A 16,801-nucleotide genomic window follows, 5' to 3' on the forward strand; every position below is an offset into this window, starting at 1 on the left:
AGGTGAGCATAAGTAAAATGAGTTATCCATAAAGGTTTTGATATCTTAATAAAAAATATTTTAAATTTAATTAGTGTTTGTTCTGAGCTTTAAGATCTAAGATATACCAGTCTCAAATTCTAGCAATTCTTTGTTTCCACCTCGTGCCTGGATCATGGGGTGTTTTTCCCTTGGTCCTGCTCAGCTGCTCAGAGATGGGGGAACAGGTACCAGCTGAACACAGCTTTATTGCAAGCAATGGGATACGTAAGTCTACAGGAAAAAGTCTGTGTTACTCAGGAGTTTCTTCCACTAACTGTAAAGAAGTACTCAGGAAAACACTTCTGAAAGGAGGAATTGAATAACCAAGGTCCATTGCTTCCTTGGATGAGGAGAAGAATCATCCTACAGCAAGGAATAAACCAAAAGTTGCATATTAAGCAAGAGTACTTTTTTAGAAAAAGGGATGCTTTCATTAAAGAGCAGTTAAATCCTCAGAAATGGAAACCTCAGAAGAATCATGAAGATGGAAGACTTGAACTTGGTATGAAGCAGAGAAGCTAACGAAAGCATTATGAAAAGTTATGTCACCCTCTGAATGCAGTAAGAAGCTGCCTCTTGCCTCTCTGTAATTTTGCATGGGTTAAAATGGGTAAGAGGATTGTGGGAAAGAGGGACAGATTATTTTGCTTTAGGAGATCCTATCCATCAGTCTTTCTTAGTTGAGATGTGGAAGTCATTCTTTCCCTGACAAATCAATGTACCCTCTGTTTGTACTTAGCATTTTTTCCATCACTTTGCAGTGACCTTCTTTTGATTCAATGAACTGTTTAATGTTACACAAAAAAATAATTCTCTGTATAAGTAACTGAGCTTCTGCAAATTACAGGTCAACTCCTTACTCAGTGTACAGTCCTGAAACCTACGAAGGTCACTGGAAGCAGCTCACGGTCCGGACCAGCCGGAATGGCCATATCATGGCAATTGCTTATTTCAATCCTCAGGTATTTCACTTGATATGTAATGTGCAGCCCAGACTCACAGCTTTAGAACTACTTCAATTTGATTTTGTGAATTGTGCATGCAAAAGAGAAATAGAAGAATTACTTGGGGTAGTCTGCCTTGCATCACCACTCTGATTCTATTCTGACTAATCCGATACATGGAAATGAACTAAATCCTATCTTGAAATCACTAAAATGATTATTTTTCCTTTTTTCAAATGAAACCTTTAGAAATTGAGTAAAGAAGAGCTAGCTGACCTGAAAATCTCTCTGGCAAAATACTTCACAGAAGGGATGGGAAAGAGCAGTGGTGTTACTTCTCTGTACTTTGTGGAGGAAGGACAGAGGTGAGGGCATTGACTTTGCTTTGACGGATTTTGGTGGTGGCTGGGTTTTTGGTGTTTGTAAAATAGCAGTTAGCACTTTCATAGCCTTGTTTTGTCTGCTTCATAGAAGTAGCAGCACTATTACTAATTGTTGAAGTTACTCACCTTTTCCACAAGAGACTCCTGAAATTTCCCATTCTCTGGACAAAGGCAGCTAGAGTTTCAGTGGGTGAACCCACTGGCCATTACTGGCTGTCAAGCTGTAGAAGTGTTTACTGCAGTAGATGAATGCTTATTACTATCAAGTAACTTCTGCCTTTCTTCCCTATTTATGTGAATTTTTCAATCTCCCCATCCTCCTTAGAGCACAAGGCTCACACCATCTTCATCTCAAGATGGTGAAGGTCCTTGCACTCTGAGACAGCAATGGCCAAGGAGAGTCTCTAAGAGCAGCTGATAAATGTTACTGATGAGGATGTAGTACTACAATTTTATGATGACTACAGCTTTGGTAAAGATTGTGACACAATTGTCTCCTTTTTTTGGTTTTGTTTCCCCCTCTCTATTTTGTCTCCCCATTCCTCCTTTACTCCCAGGAAATCTCCCAATCTAGAAGACTTGCCTTTGGAGCATGTGGCTGGTGATAAGTACATATATGAAGAACTCCTTGGCCTAAAATTTAGAATTTCTCCTCATGCATTTTTTCAAGTAAGGATGATGTGAAGCTGCTCATTTAACTGGATTTGCATGAATGCTCTTGAGCTTGACTAATGCTGTGGAACAAGATGTTACTCACTTAGAGATTTAACCTTTTATATATTTGATGTGATTAAATACCAGTAAGTATTATGTTTGCCTGTAAAAGCAGTCAATGACTGTAAGCTTGATGGGAGCACGTTGAAGACAACTTTTTCTATTTACTAGTTCATTACCATTTTCCTCCTGTTTCTTGGCAGCGTTTTGTAACACTGAACATGCAATAATATAGTTCAGGAGTCTTGTATTACTAATTTTTGTTTTCTTTCCCAAAACTTATTTCTGCCCTTCCAACACTTTAAAATGTATTTTTAACTTATAATGATTTGTTTTGTTGAAACAAGAAAACATGCTTTACTAAGACTCATTAAAACATATTTACTATTTATGAAGAAGTAGATCTATTGGAAACTTAATTTCCCAGGTGAACACACAAGCTGCAGAAGTTTTGTACACTGCCATTGGGGAGTGGGTACAACTGAGCCAAGAGAGCACTGTGCTGGACGTCTGTTGTGGGACAGGAACCATTGGGATTTCTTTAGCAAAGGTTGGCAATTTCCCTTCCTGGATAGAAGCTACTTTTTACCTATTTTTAACTGTGGCTGCAAGGAAAGAAAATACCTAATGAACGTGAAATGCAAAAGATTATATCTTAATTTTTAAAATTAATTTGTAATTGAACTGCCTGCAGCTGCTTTACCATATCCTTGTGAAAGCTCACCCTTGTGAGCAGCCTAGGTAGGAGTCAAAGTCCCTGTTAATTGCTGATGCTATGAAAAATGGTTAAATTTACATATACATATCACAGAGGGATCTTTTTCCTTTGATTCTACAGAGAGTGAAGAAGGTAATTGGAATTGAGCTCTGCCAAGAAGCTGTGCAGGATGCCAAAGCAAATGCCCAGATTAATGGTGAGTTAAGCTGAAATGATAAGGCCTTTGTGTGTTAAGGAATAGTTGTACAGCCAGTTGCTCTTTACCTTATCTAAGCAGCCTGGAATTACATGTTGTTGATAGTGATCTTGTCCAGTTTAAACACTTAATCACTTGAAAACAAATACCTTGGTAGCCTATGAGATCAATTTTCCAGTTGAACAGCTTTTTTTAAAATTTAAAAGTAAAATATTTACTTCAGGGTAAAAATGAAATGAAACCACAGCTACCTTCCTAAAGAAAACAGGAACATAGCTGATGCTTGTGGGCTCTTGCTTTAGTCCAGATAATGGAAGATGCTCAAATTACTGTTGTTTAAATTATCTGAAGTTAACTGTGATTGTTTAAATTACACTGATTTCAGGGTAGACTAAACAATTTGTAGTTTCTGAGGCATCAGAACTTACTATCCAAGGCGAAGAACAGAAAGCTGCTTTGACTAGACAAGTACTCTGATAACATCTTCTCTTTTTCTTACAGAACTGAGTAATATTGAATTCTATTGTGGGAAGGCAGAAGATATTGTTCCTTCCCTGATGAACGTTTTAGCTCCGCAAAACCTGATCACGATTGTAGATCCGCCGCGAGCAGGGCTGCGTAAGTTCACCAGTTAGGGTTTAACTATTGTCTTGATGGGTGTTGGGTGGGAAACTGAAGAAAACACCACTGGGATAAATTAAGTGGAAGCTTCTGGTATAGCTTGAAGCAAAATGGCAGCAGTTTTGTTAATGCTGGAGTATAACATGGCATTTTTCTGTGAGGCTCGTGCTGCACACAGAACCAGTACACAGCTGTTGTGGTTTTGATCATCTAGATTCCAAGGTAATTCTTGCCCTTAGAAGAGCTGAACAGCTGAAGAAGCTCATCTATGTCTCCTGCAATCCCAGAGCTGCAATGAATAACTTTGTGGAGTGAGTGTTTCTTGCATTAAGTTTATTTACTAAATGTAGAAAGAAGAAAAAGATGTGTTTTTTGAGGAGGGGGAGCACTGCTGGATTTTTTTTTTTTGTAAGCCATGGTCCTTGAGGCTTACCTTGCACCAGAAGTAGCTGGCTTGGAATGGTATTGCCCAATACACAAGTTATAACGGAAATATCAGGGGTAGTGAAGAACCTGATCATGGAATTGAGGCTTGAGGAAGAAAAACCTCTCTGAGAATAGCAGTGATGAGCAGTGTACTAAAATATTAACAGTTCTTTCTGCATTTCCTTCCCTTTCCCATCAAGCCTATGCCGGGCCCCTTCCAACAGGGTGAAAGGAGCCTCTTTCCGCCCCGTGCGAGCCATGGCTGTGGATCTGTTCCCTCAGACCAGGCACTGTGAGTTACTGATCTTCTTTGAGAGGGTGGAATATGCCAACGGCAGCTCTGCAGCAGCAGCACCCGCTGCCGGTGAGATCACAGCAGCAGCATGTGGCTCCGAGGGCATGGATGGCATCAGCCCAGCAGCCAGGGAGGGGGGGAGCCAGGCAGCTGCTGGCCATGAGGACACTGCAGTCCAAGAGAGGGGGTCACTTAACTCCTGAGAGACTTTGCAGAAACTACTTTTGCTTATTAACTGTGTCAGTAACCACTTCTGTAACATCCAGGTACTAAATCTCTGTACAACAGAGTCGTTGCAAGGTTTCCAGATTATTTCATCATGCTAATTTGAATGAAATTCATTATCACAGAAGCCCAGAAGGGTTTGTGTTGGAAGGGACCTTAAGGATCATCTCATAACCACCCCTCTGCCCGGGGCAGGGACACCTTCCACTTGACCAGGTTGCTCAGAGCCCCATCGAACCTGGTCTTGACCACTTCCAGGGACAGGATATTACATACAATTAGGCCAAATCCTGCTTTTCTCTTGCTGCCTAGATGAATATAGAGAGAGACACACCCAATTCCCAGAGCAGGTCATCCTGTTACAGGGACCTGGACTTGTCAGTATTTCATCCAGCTCTGCTACCCTGTCAAAACTGTGCTGCATTTTTCAGTAAGCAGCAACCTTAACCCTTCCATAAATCTTCACTAAGAAGTAACACACTCAATCTGATAAAAATGCTACACTTTCCACAGTTGAAGTCACTCTTATTCTCAGACTGTAGTATCACTGATAAGACAATAAAGGCTTTAAGTTTCCTACACCACACTACTAAAGCTGAGGTGACTTTGCTTGAGCCAGGCCCTCACCACTGAAACCTGACAGCCAGAAATGAAGTGTACAGACACCAGCACCTCACGCTGCACTGCCAGTGCATCTGCTGGGGGTGAAATCAAACCTGGCTGAGAGCTTCCACGCTTGCACACGGTGCTCTCTTGTCAGGACTCACACTGCAGCCAGACACTCAGGAGCTACCATTTAATGGACTGTGATCCATGCTACAGAACAGACAGCAAGACCATCTTAAATCTCAACTTACTGAACATACTTCCAATATACATTTAATATGGTCCAACAACAACAACAAAATTCTACTACAGCCCACAGTTGTGCTGATACCCCACCTTTCCAGTGACAACAGGTACCAAAACCAGCACTTCAGGTGTAACATTTCCAACCTTGACACCGTTTAAGTAAAAATACAAATCCCCATTTTTAAAAAGGAACTTAATTTCATTCCAAGTGTTTAACCATGTAAACATTCAATTCCTCACAGAAAAAGTGATTCAGTATTTTCATAACCAATGAGCCTGCACTGATCTAATTTCTCTTTAAAGATACCTACAGGACTTGAGGAATAAGAGTTCCTTTCTCTAGATATGCTTAAGCTATCATAATACTGATCACACTGGCACATTTTATAATATCAAACTTTATTGCTCGAAACTAATTGTCTGAAAAATACACATGTAGTACTCAAAGACCGAACACAGAGGATTACATGATTGTGCAGAAAAAAAGCAAGCAGAGGCTCAGTGAAAATGAGGCTTTATAGTTGTACCAATTTAGCACTGGCACTAAGCAACTGCACCCAACACAACTCAAACAGCAACCATTGTTACCTGCTGGGACAATAGGGATGAACTTTGTTTTGTTTTCCCGCTTTCGCAGATACACTTTGAAATACTGTCATTGAGATAATTTTATTTGGTTAATAACAGCATGGCTTCTTGCACTTCACGTTTCTTCCCACAGAAAGTTAGGAGGCTATCACTTCCTGAATTTCATTCCAGAACCAAAGTACAGTTTAGGGAATTAGTAAGATAATCATGATGCTTTTAAATACTTGGACATTACAAATATATTTGTATAAAGCCTAACAGCATCACAGGAGAATGGAAGTTTACATACAACAGTTAAGGTTATGCATAATAGTCTTTCCAAACTTCTGAGTACCCAACTAATTCATCAGTTTTGTCTAATAAATATGGTAAAAAAAGCTGATGACTGGTGTTTCAGTAGGTAGCATCTGACTAGTCACCGGAAGTCACAGTAAGTTTTCCGTCAGTACCATGAAGATTTGAATGCACACGAGTTTAATCCTTGAAGTCAATATACCACACTTTTGTCAAGAAGCACATCATATGCAAAGCAAAAACTGTCTAATCCCCAAAGGATGGAACAGTTCTTAAAAATACACTCCATCCCTATAAAAATACCCATCTTCCTCTGGATATAGAAGGGATAAATAACAAGTATCAGTGACAAAAGCAGCAGTTTTATGCATTCATACAATCAGATCTAAACCTTTACAGCCGATTACCTAGAAAACACACAAGAGTTACAAGACAAGTTTAGGATACATCTTGAATCACACTGTAAGTGTTCATGCAGAAGCTGAAGTTAATGCAATGATCTATCCTCTATCACAGCAGCTCGTGCTTATGTGCAAATGCAAGACTGTTACACTCCAAACAATAGTAAACATTAAAACACAAGAATACTTCACAATGACATAAACAGCAGTTACGTTGTTTGTTCCAGCAGTTATTGCGCTATTTTCTGGACATCTCTCCAGTTAAAGGCTGCAGCAAGGTCTAATACCATCTTTTTTTGTTTGTTTTTGTTTAGAATGCATAATATACGTTCTAGGCTTTGGTTCACAATGAAATCTCTGGATGTTTTAATTAAGGGCAATGGTCACCTTGTGATTCTGATAGTGGCAGACTGAGGTAATACAGCAATCCTCTTAAAATTAATGAAAACAAATTGGTAAGTGAGGCATCTATGGATATTCTGCAGGTGACCTGCAAATGCATTGACATTCTGATTTCAGAAAAATAAAAAAGATCTACAAGGGTGATTTGTCTTTTACAGTGCCATCCAAGTACAGATTTTTCTGCTGAAAACACAAGCTGAAATAAAACCTATCTAAGAGTAATACATTTAGGCATAGATAAAAGCCCTGTCTTTATGAAAACAAACAGAAAAGTCCCAATAAAAAAACAACAAAAAGAGACAAACAGCAATCACTGTTTGTCACTACTGCACCAATATTATATATACCCTTCAAAAGATGGAGATTTATTAAAGCTATACAAAAAAAAGCAGAGGCAGTGGGGTTTTTTTTTGTCTTTTTTTTTTTTTTTTTTTAAGACAGGCCACTTCTTTAAATAATAGTTTATATACTGTCTTCCAACTACCCGTATCCTGTTGTAACAGGATTACAACTCATGGAACTAAAAAGCTAAATATAATAATAAAAACTGGGTGGATTCATATTTGCAGAGACCTCCAAGCGTATCATTTAAACACAAACAGGTAAGACTCCATGACTCCTCCTGTTTAACCTCATACATTATATGCAACACATTAGAGAATGTTAGTTTGAAATAAAAATCAAAATCCACGTATTTCCAAAGTAACATGTAATGTTAAAAGAAGGTCTTACAATACTGATGCCAACATTTTAAATCCAGTAGGCACTAAGTTCAATATACTGCAGCACTCTCTATGTAACATGGTAAATTAAAAAACAAAACCACATCAAAATCAGAATAAAACCAAAACAAAACCAAAAAAACCCTCAAGCCCCCAGATTCCTGTCAACATAAGTACCAGGAGCTGCAGCAGGTACAGAGAACTGACCTTTTATTCCCAACAGGAGCAGGAGTGTAAAAATGGAGCAGTGCAGCTCCTGGATAAATCACTGCAGCCCTGCCACTAGCTTGGTTTTCACACTCTTCTTAAAGACCAAACCAAAAAATGGTTCCGAGAGAAGACTTAACTGCAGTCACCCAGTGAATCCTGTATGAAGGATGAAACCCACAGAGCAGACTGCCACACTATTTCTTCTGTGCTTGGCTTAATAAAGCCTCAGATGACACAGTGAGTACTGCCTGTTAGCCAGGATTGTATTTTAGACTAGTTGCATATTTGTGATTTTCTTATTTATAACAGGTTATGGTCTCATTCTACTTATTGTTCTATGTCATATTCCAAATCTACATTCTAATTTTCCTTGCAGAAGTTACACACTTTCTTTAAAAACTAAAAATGTAATTAAAAAAAGTAAAAACAAAAACTTCTTAAAAAACCCTAAATTGCTGCAGTCAGACTTAAGGGTTGTGTTGATTTTTTTTCTAAATTCTTTGCTTTTATGGTGCAAATTAATTAAGACTTAACAAGTCAGATGCAATCTGACACCAAACAAATGAGAAATTGTTTTATTGCTGGGAAAAGGGAGTGGAAAGTCATTGGCAAAATATTTTCAGGCTATCAACCATCATCAGCTGCATTTTGGCTCCAAGCTTTGAAAACAGCCTTTCAAATTACAGTTTTTATTTTAATCATATATGTGGGGCCATATTTTCCCTGTTCAACTGATCCATAGACTAACACAGGCTCTTTTCATTTAAAATAAACCCTGGTAATTTTGATCTCCAACCTGTTACTCTTAACACTACCAGGTATTCTTGTTCTTTTCAAGTAATAACAAAATCTGCATCTTGTAATCTCAAATAACTAAGCCTGGCAGGAGACAAGAAACAAAACAAAAAGAAACAGCATTACTGGCCTAATTCTATGGCATTAGAAACATTGCTCATCACTTTCCTGTATTTGTCACCAAAGTGTCTTATCAGTGCATATTATTATGTGCTGAAATGCAACAAAACTTTTCACAAAAATAGTTTTAGGCATGTTCATACAAGAAGATGTACATATATTTCTTTTATATATACATATATATGAATGTGTATATATATAATATCAGCTTCAACCTGTACATAGATATTCTGAATTTCATACTTAAAATACATCCATTTCAAAAAACATGGATGGCTTTCCAGGAGAAAGTGCTTGATTGGTTTTATCCTGTGTGAACATGCCTGTCCTCTGTGCATTTGCCCCAGTAGAGATCTTTATGATCAATTCTTTAAACATACATATCTCAGAGGTATTAAACAAGAAAAAAAAAACCAAAGAAAAAGAAACTAGGAAAAAGTAATATTGCCCTGATGATGCAAAAAGAACAATGCATAACTGAAGCAGCTTGGATTTTAAAAGTTATCTTGCATTCTGCAGCAAACAATTTTTAAATAATTGTTGAAAATCTAGTTCCTCCATTTGTGTTATTGCTCCCCACTTGTACATTTTCTCCTTACACATCAACAGTACAGAGAGGTTCACTACCAGGTTGAGCTGATTCCACTATTGTCATCTTGGGTTTCTTTCGGGTTTCCTCCTAAAAAATACAAAACGACCCCCACCACAGTCACAAAGAGACGAGAATCCTGAAACAGTTAAAATTCTGAACAATTTTAGCCAAACTTGTGTGAATTGTTGCAAGAGGCTAACTAGGGCTAATGTTAAAAATAAATGTACTGAAGTAGGTACAATCAAGTTATAAGCCAGTTTAGAAGAGAGGATGAAAGTCTCCCCAGAAGTAGACCCTAATCAAATTCTGAAGAGCTCTCTCTACTTGAAATACTGTGTAAAATAAGCAAAAAAAAAAAAAAAAAAATCTGATCATTGGTACAAGTGACCCATGACATTCATGCTGTTTGTAAATACATAAGAATGTATACTCACTCTTTACTGTGCCAGTTTTTTCATTTCCTCCTGTAACTTATTCAGGATGTGCAGATTTGGCTTGTTCTTTTTGGCATACTGCTGAAGTTCTATCACACTTCTATCAGAGGTTTCCTATTCAATAGAATCATAAGCAACAACTGATCAACTTTATGAAAAAAAAATTAATGTACATGGAGCAAAGTTTATTCTGTAGTACTTCTGTAGTTAGTTGGACTTCCTTAAGTAGGAACATCTACTTCCACGAGTTAGTTAAATAGGTTCTTTAATTTTGACCTGGAAGATGCAAGATTACCACAATTATTACTGTCAATGAAATCCAGGCACCTTAAAGTTTTGTTGTAACTAAATTTACAAATCCAGAAAAATCCAAAAGCAAAACTCCAGTCACAGGGTAGGTTATACTCAAACAAAAGCATGCTCACCTGTTTAACCAGCTTGCTATTCTCTCTGCCATACATTCGCAAGAGAGAGCCCCAATTTTTCACATGTGGATGCAGTAGCTGAAGGATTTTCTGAGAAGCCAATTGCTTCCCCACTCTTTTATTTTTGCCTGTAAGAATAACCATGGAAGTGTGTCAATACCAGCACACTGTCTAATGAGACAGCCGCAAATATTCACTTGTGTTAGTCATAACTGAGATACCAGAGCAGAGCAGGATAAGCACGTAACAAACTTGGTGGCTGAACAAGCACCCTCAGAACGGACAGCAAAGGAGAACAGGAAGAGAAAGGGAGATTCAGAGGTCACACCAATTATTGTACTTACACCAGCCTCGCACTGTGTGCTTGCCACAAGTCATGACATATTCACTCTTCTGATTTTTCCCAGGAATCACTTCAAACTTTATGGATGTATCACCCATTCCGTGGTTTCTTAAGCACAAACACAATCAAGATCACATATTAAGCAAAATGACAAACAAGTGAAGCGGTTGCAGTTTATCATCTTGGATAGTCATTGCAATGACATTAGATATATTAATAACAAATGTCAATACATTAATTAACAAAGAGATCTTTTTTGATCAGTAACTTGAGTCAAATGAAAAAGCAACCCTGTATGAAAGAAACAACATACATTTGTCCAGTAACTACATCCTGATCTCCAAAGAGGCATGAACAGCAAATATGAATTAGAGAGGACTCGGCATTAACCAGGTCAGTCCCCACCACGTCTCTCCCAGGCCCAGGGAGCACAGGAGCTCAGGCAGGGTCACTGACAAACAACAGCAACAAGCAAACAGCAACACCTCACACCACACAGGGGTCCTCATGCTGCAGCCTTACCTTTTAAGGCACTCATGGAGAATCTGATATGGAGACAAGAGTCCAGCTTTACTGGTGAGTTCATATACCCGTGAGTCCTCAATACTGATATGGTTAAAATACTGCAAAGGAATTGAAAAGGGTTATTGTGCTTTGTGCAAAGAAAACCTTAATGACGTCCTTAACCCTAACTTCTGTTTTGCTATACTCAAGAAATTCTGTTGCTCTGTGCTTAATACTTTAAAAAGTGTTTTAAAATCCATAATGGATGAAAAGCAACATTATTAAAACTGTCACACCTAATCATACATTTGCAGACAAATTTTAACTCCAATCTTACATTATTCAATATGTACATAAAAACTACAATCTTATAAACTCTTTATCATAATTTCTCCCTTGAGGACAAGGTTATTTTATTTAACTAAATATGAAGCTTTATCAAAATGCTGTGGTTTAATAAAAGAAAACCGAACAGCTATTGGCGCATTTGGTATTTTATTTTAAAAGAATGGAAAAAATTGTCTGCATTTCCTTAATGACCATTTCAGTAGTGCATGGCATACAATACAGTTCTATGTTAAAGCAAGGGTACAAATAACTCATTCTGTATATAACTTCATTTTAGAAAACATTCCTTTCAGGCTGATCACTGATTTTTCCTTTACTCCTTACTGATGGTATCATTGATCAATGAGCTATTTAGTTCTCCCAGTACCTGAGCATATAGCACAACTCTCCTCTTAAAGAAATTTTTCCTTTGATTTACTCAAATGTCACTGCCTAAACTATGAGATTTCACTATGTGGTAATAAAAACATCTCAGAAGCCTGAGCACTTTTACTTCTTACTTGGTGTCCTAAGATTGACACACAAAACCAAACAGCATCTAGCTCTGAACCTTTACTGGTATCAGCCAGAGGACTCTGGAAGGTAGGGCAGTACAGGCAGCCTGGTACCTTGCAACATCTCAGGTCTTCAGTAAGTGACCTGATGTGTCAATGAAGACAGCAGTTCCCTGAATCAGAGCAAATTTACTGATCTATTCCGATAGGAAAAAAAAAGTATTTTCTTAGCCATAAGTCTTGCTCTAAATGAAGGATTTTATATTTCCATTTGACTGAGAAAACAATCTTATTAATTTTAAGTAACTTTCTGATATTAAATGTGCAGTGTTTTAAAAACCAAACTCAAATGACACCAGCCAGGAAGCATGAGCTCAGTACCTCAAGTTCTTGACTGTCTTTGGGCTTCTCCTCAGAGGTCTGTTTAACAAAGTCAGGAATAAGGATTTCCAGTGTAGCTCGAGCTGCAGAGAGTGATTAAACATTTTGATTAGGTTTATTTTGAACAAAAATATCTCCTGTAGAAATTGACAGGTATTTTTTTCTGGTAAGAAATGTATTCACTTACACTTTCCAAGGGAAAAAAAGTTCTACTTGTTCAACCTGATAATTGAAGTCTCGTAATTAATTAAAATAAGAAGAAACTACTTTTTGTAAGTGCCTACAAAAGGAAAAATATTCCAGTCTCATTTTAGAAGTGATATAGAGCCTTTAAGACCTAAAAATAAAGAGTTATCATCCCCTAGTTCTTACAGCAAAACCCTTGTACTGTATCACTATGGCCCTCAGAACCCCAGAATGGTACAAGAAGCAAAGAGATCAACAATTCAGCAGTTGGCACTGAGAAAGAAAAAAAGATTACCAGCTTTATTCTTGGCAAGTTTTTTGCTGCTGGCAGTTCCTGCCCCATAAGTTACTCCATCAATAATCACTGAGGCTCCAAAAGGTTCACTTGGGTTCTCTGGAAATGGAGGAGGAAAGAAAAGAAAGCTTTTTGGAACTCCCAATGTATATGAAATATCACCACTATCAAGATTTGTTTTCTTAATTTCAACTTGAAGAGGAATGAAAATGGTTTATTCTTCACGAAGACTGAAAAATTGTTTTATTAACAGTTTTCCATTAACAGACTTACCACCATATACATCATTCTTCCAAATAAAGAACTTACAGATTTTAAGAGATCACTGGTAATCTGCCAGAATTCAAATATTAATTCCAAAGTTTTTGCATCATGGTGTGTATACAAGAGCTACACATTTTGATATTGGAAATTCAGTTGTATTATGTAATGCATACCCAGGAATAATGTAATTCTGAATGATTATAAGATACCCTCTAAAAAAACCCCCAAACAGCAAAAGCAAGAATGAATGGAACATATATTATACCACTTAAGGAAAGAAAACCCCAATATTAACTTGATTCCAGTTATATCTTCCATATATGCAATACTTTTGGATTCTTGATTAAGCATCAAAATCAGGATACAGTTGTTGAAGGAAACAGACTTACCACATTCAAAGAAATTGTAAACAGGGCGAACCTTTAGGACTCGTTGCATATATTCATGCAAGATGCAAACTTCAGACTTCCCATTGGGATTAATGACAAACTCTGCAAAAATGACAGAAAGAAGGGAAGAAGCTAATTAGTTCCAGTCTTTGAAAGATCATTTCTGTTACAAATAAATCAATACTAGGCAACACTCAGCATTAAAAAGAGCTGAAGGTAGTCATCACTTACCAGGACTGTAACCTTAAACAAAAATATTCTTGTTTAGAAATTGGTCTTTATAATAGGAAGTATATTTTGACAGTATTTTTTCTTTACCATGTAATATATGATGGGTCAAAGAACACAGAATACTGGATCAGGAATAAAGTGGCCTTATTACAGGATTTTTTTTATTTTCAGTCAAGCTTAGAACTGCAATTAGTCTTCAATAAAGACTATTTGAACTCCAGGTAGATCAGCTAACCTTTCTTTATGGGTGCATCCTGCACAGACAGGGTGATGAGTTTCTGGTTGGCCGGCAGGATGGGCCGCTCGGACTCCGCCTGCTTCCGCTTCATCTCCCGGTTGAATTGGCGTCGCTCGGCCCAGGTCCGGAATTTCTTTACAGTCACTTGTTCGAAGTCAAAACGCTTCTCAAGATAGCGCCTAAAATCTTCCAGATCTGAGAAACACAATCAAGTTAACTCTCTCTACCACTGAACAAGCATTAGGTTCTCCATTTCCACTGTTTTAAACGTGCTATAATTATTTTCTTAGACTAGGAGCAAAAGGTTAAGATGCTGTTTTGGACTAACAGAAATAATTTTAAGTTTTCTCGCTATAGGATCAAATGCAAAATGTTTGTGCAAACCAGAAAACAAAATTAAAAAAACACCATTTTGTTCTGCCACTTGATAATTTTACTAATCCCTAACCAGCATTAATACCCAACACAATTTGCAACAAAAGACAGTAATTGTTCTGCTTCAACATCTAACCACCTTCCCTTTACCTGAAGCAAGATACACAGTGAGTACAGTAATTATGCTTTCAGCCTCAGTTCCCTGAAGCCAAACCCAACTGTTGCTGCCTACTTATTATGCAGTGTACCATGAAACACTGTACAGTGATGCTCCATGAACTCCATGAGTATCTGCAGCCTCTATGCAGAATTTAACACATTAAATCCACATACAGAGTACTAAAAGATCGCCCCTTGTAGTACAGCTGCTTCTCCTTTATAGGATATTCTGCAGATATAATCAGCAAAAATAAAGAGTAGCATCCACAGATGTAAACAAACAAAAGCAAGCTGCTGATATTGCTTCCTTCCACAAGGGATTCCAAATGCAAGTCACGCTACACTTGATCACTCAGTATCTTTTTCAGTAATACAGAACAGATCCTATTTAAAGAGAGAGATAGACAGGTGAACTTCATGTAAAAAAAAATAAGTGCTTACTGACTTTAATTTTGCTGCTACATATTGATGATTTGGGATATTTTTTTACATCTTTTGGCATGGTTTTTGGACTGGACATGACATATGTAATGAAAACAAGTTTTATGTCTGAGCACTACAAAGACAAATGTAGCCTATGATCCATACCAATATTCTGAGCAGCAGAAATTTACATGGATGGGACTCTCAGGTATGCAGATGTGGTAATTAACACATGAGCTTCCTCTCAAGTTCATCTCTGCTGGGTGGCGATTTTGGCATGATGGCTCTCAACAACTTTTTGTGTAAAGGCTATCAGATTTGCATAAATAAAATAATGAAGCATATCACCCCTTTGTAGGAGTGCAATTGTATTTGCATGACTTAGTCTGCTAGACTTGTGCAAATACAAATATAGTTTAACTACATAATTTATCTTAAGAGATCATCCTGAAAATAGATACAACTCAGCCAATACAGAGGGTGCATAGAAAAGCCTATTTGCAGAAGTCACACAAACAACTGACAACAGCACTGACATAACTGATTCTTAAATGGAGATAAAGTCTACAGGACTAAACTACCAAAATGTTCACGTTTTTCAGTAAAACTTTTCCATGTGGACTCTCAGAGCTTCGGGCAAGATTACAATTCAGTAGCCAAGTCTGGAATAAAACTTCCCAAATGCCATTACCCAGCTCAAGTCAAGAAAAGACTTCACTTCCCATACATACCTACAGATTCATCTTTACATACTTCAACTTTGGCCTTAACTTGTCCCAAAGCTCCTTGTGCTGCATCTCCCCCAGAGGGGTCTTTGTCATCTAAAGGCCCAGAATCAGCAGCAGTGGAATCTGGTTCTTCTGTTTGGCAGTCCAGTTCTGAGGATTTATCTAGGTGCTTTACAGGTGATACTTCCCCATTAGGGGTTATGTCATTGTTTTGTTCCCTTTCCTCATTTTCCTTCATTTTTTTGTAATGAAAGCAGGGAATGCTACTAAGGGGAGGATCATGTTTCTGCAAATATAAAATAATACAGAAGGTTTCAGTATCTCAAGGTCACCAAAAGCAAAACTCCAACCCAAAAGATGCAACCAAGATGGAAGCTACTTTTATTCAGTCTAGGCTCAAGCTCCTCTTCAGTCAACAAAGTCATTCTACTCAAGAGCTGAGCAGAGCCACTCCTGTGGGATCTTCACACTGTGTAACACTGATACAAACCCACTCGTTTAGATCCAGACTACAGTCTGTTCAGCTATATGCAAATACTACATGCTTTCATAAAATCCATTGAGCTTTCCTGGGGCATAAGCCCATGGCATTAAATCCAGTTTCTGCAGATTCCTTGGGTTCATGAATGTCATATCCTTACTTCTGCAAATGTGGACCACAAGCCACAGCTCAGATTAGTTTATATTTACAAAGAAATGATCCCTATATATATTTCATGGTGCAATAAACCCTTGATTTTTGCAGCCATACTAGAAAAGTGAAGGCACCAAACAAGATCATCTCATTCACTTTAACTGCCCAAACAGAAAAACAAAGCACCTAAGAAAATCATATCAGATTTTCAGGAACAAAAGAGTTTACTTTTCAAGGATCTTAATTCTAATACTGGAAACAAGCCTGCCAAAGTAGAAAAATATCCAACTGCTTGCATGAACATACCTAATTTTTTTAATTTTAGTAAGTATTTAAGTAATTGACAGCTCTCACCCTTATGCTTCCTGTTCCCAAAAAATAAGGTCTAGACCAGGTAACAACTCTAGATTCTCTGTGCAGATATACAGGAA

The 16,801-nt window shown here is 37.7% G+C and overlaps 2 protein-coding genes across 4 annotated transcripts in view; one reads left to right on the forward strand and one right to left on the reverse strand.

Moving 5' to 3' along the window:
- TRMT2A (tRNA methyltransferase 2 homolog A) overlaps positions 1 to 4,607 on the forward strand; it is a 6,565-nt gene extending 1,958 nt beyond the window's left edge. For 2 of the 3 annotated variants that reach the window (XM_017734947.1, XM_017734946.1), the window contains exons 3-10: positions 869 to 983; positions 1,215 to 1,330; positions 1,906 to 2,017; positions 2,490 to 2,612; positions 2,901 to 2,976; positions 3,478 to 3,594; positions 3,812 to 3,908; positions 4,224 to 4,607. In XM_017734947.1, the coding sequence (XP_017590436.1) occupies positions 957 to 983; positions 1,215 to 1,330; positions 1,906 to 2,017; positions 2,490 to 2,612; positions 2,901 to 2,976; positions 3,478 to 3,594; positions 3,812 to 3,908; positions 4,224 to 4,521 (966 nt within the window). In that variant the 5' untranslated portion in view covers positions 869 to 956 and the 3' untranslated portion in view covers positions 4,522 to 4,607. Of the gene's footprint in view, positions 1 to 6; positions 984 to 1,214; positions 1,331 to 1,905; positions 2,018 to 2,489; positions 2,613 to 2,900; positions 2,977 to 3,477; positions 3,595 to 3,811; positions 3,909 to 4,223 lie in introns of those variants that run through there. The other variant, XM_017734948.1, reaches the window with a different exon arrangement.
- A 1,168-nt stretch (positions 4,608 to 5,775) lies between these two features.
- Positions 5,776 to 16,801, reverse strand: part of DGCR8 (DGCR8 microprocessor complex subunit) — a 14,119-nt gene continuing 3,093 nt past the window's right edge. Inside the window, exons 4-14 of the mRNA XM_008634097.2 lie at positions 16,725 to 16,801; positions 15,740 to 16,022; positions 14,049 to 14,246; positions 13,583 to 13,684; positions 12,930 to 13,028; positions 12,449 to 12,531; positions 11,244 to 11,344; positions 10,723 to 10,829; positions 10,379 to 10,506; positions 9,954 to 10,067; positions 5,776 to 9,606 (exon numbers count right to left, since the gene is read on the reverse strand). Coding sequence (XP_008632319.2) covers positions 9,957 to 10,067; positions 10,379 to 10,506; positions 10,723 to 10,829; positions 11,244 to 11,344; positions 12,449 to 12,531; positions 12,930 to 13,028; positions 13,583 to 13,684; positions 14,049 to 14,246; positions 15,740 to 16,022; positions 16,725 to 16,801 — 1,289 coding nt within the window. The 3' untranslated portion in view covers positions 5,776 to 9,606; positions 9,954 to 9,956. The remainder of the gene's footprint in view (positions 9,607 to 9,953; positions 10,068 to 10,378; positions 10,507 to 10,722; positions 10,830 to 11,243; positions 11,345 to 12,448; positions 12,532 to 12,929; positions 13,029 to 13,582; positions 13,685 to 14,048; positions 14,247 to 15,739; positions 16,023 to 16,724) is intronic.

Source organism: Corvus brachyrhynchos, unplaced genomic scaffold (genome assembly GCF_000691975.1).
Source record: "Corvus brachyrhynchos isolate BGI_N302 unplaced genomic scaffold, ASM69197v1 scaffold114, whole genome shotgun sequence".
Classification (NCBI taxonomy): Eukaryota; Metazoa; Chordata; class Aves; order Passeriformes; family Corvidae; genus Corvus; species Corvus brachyrhynchos.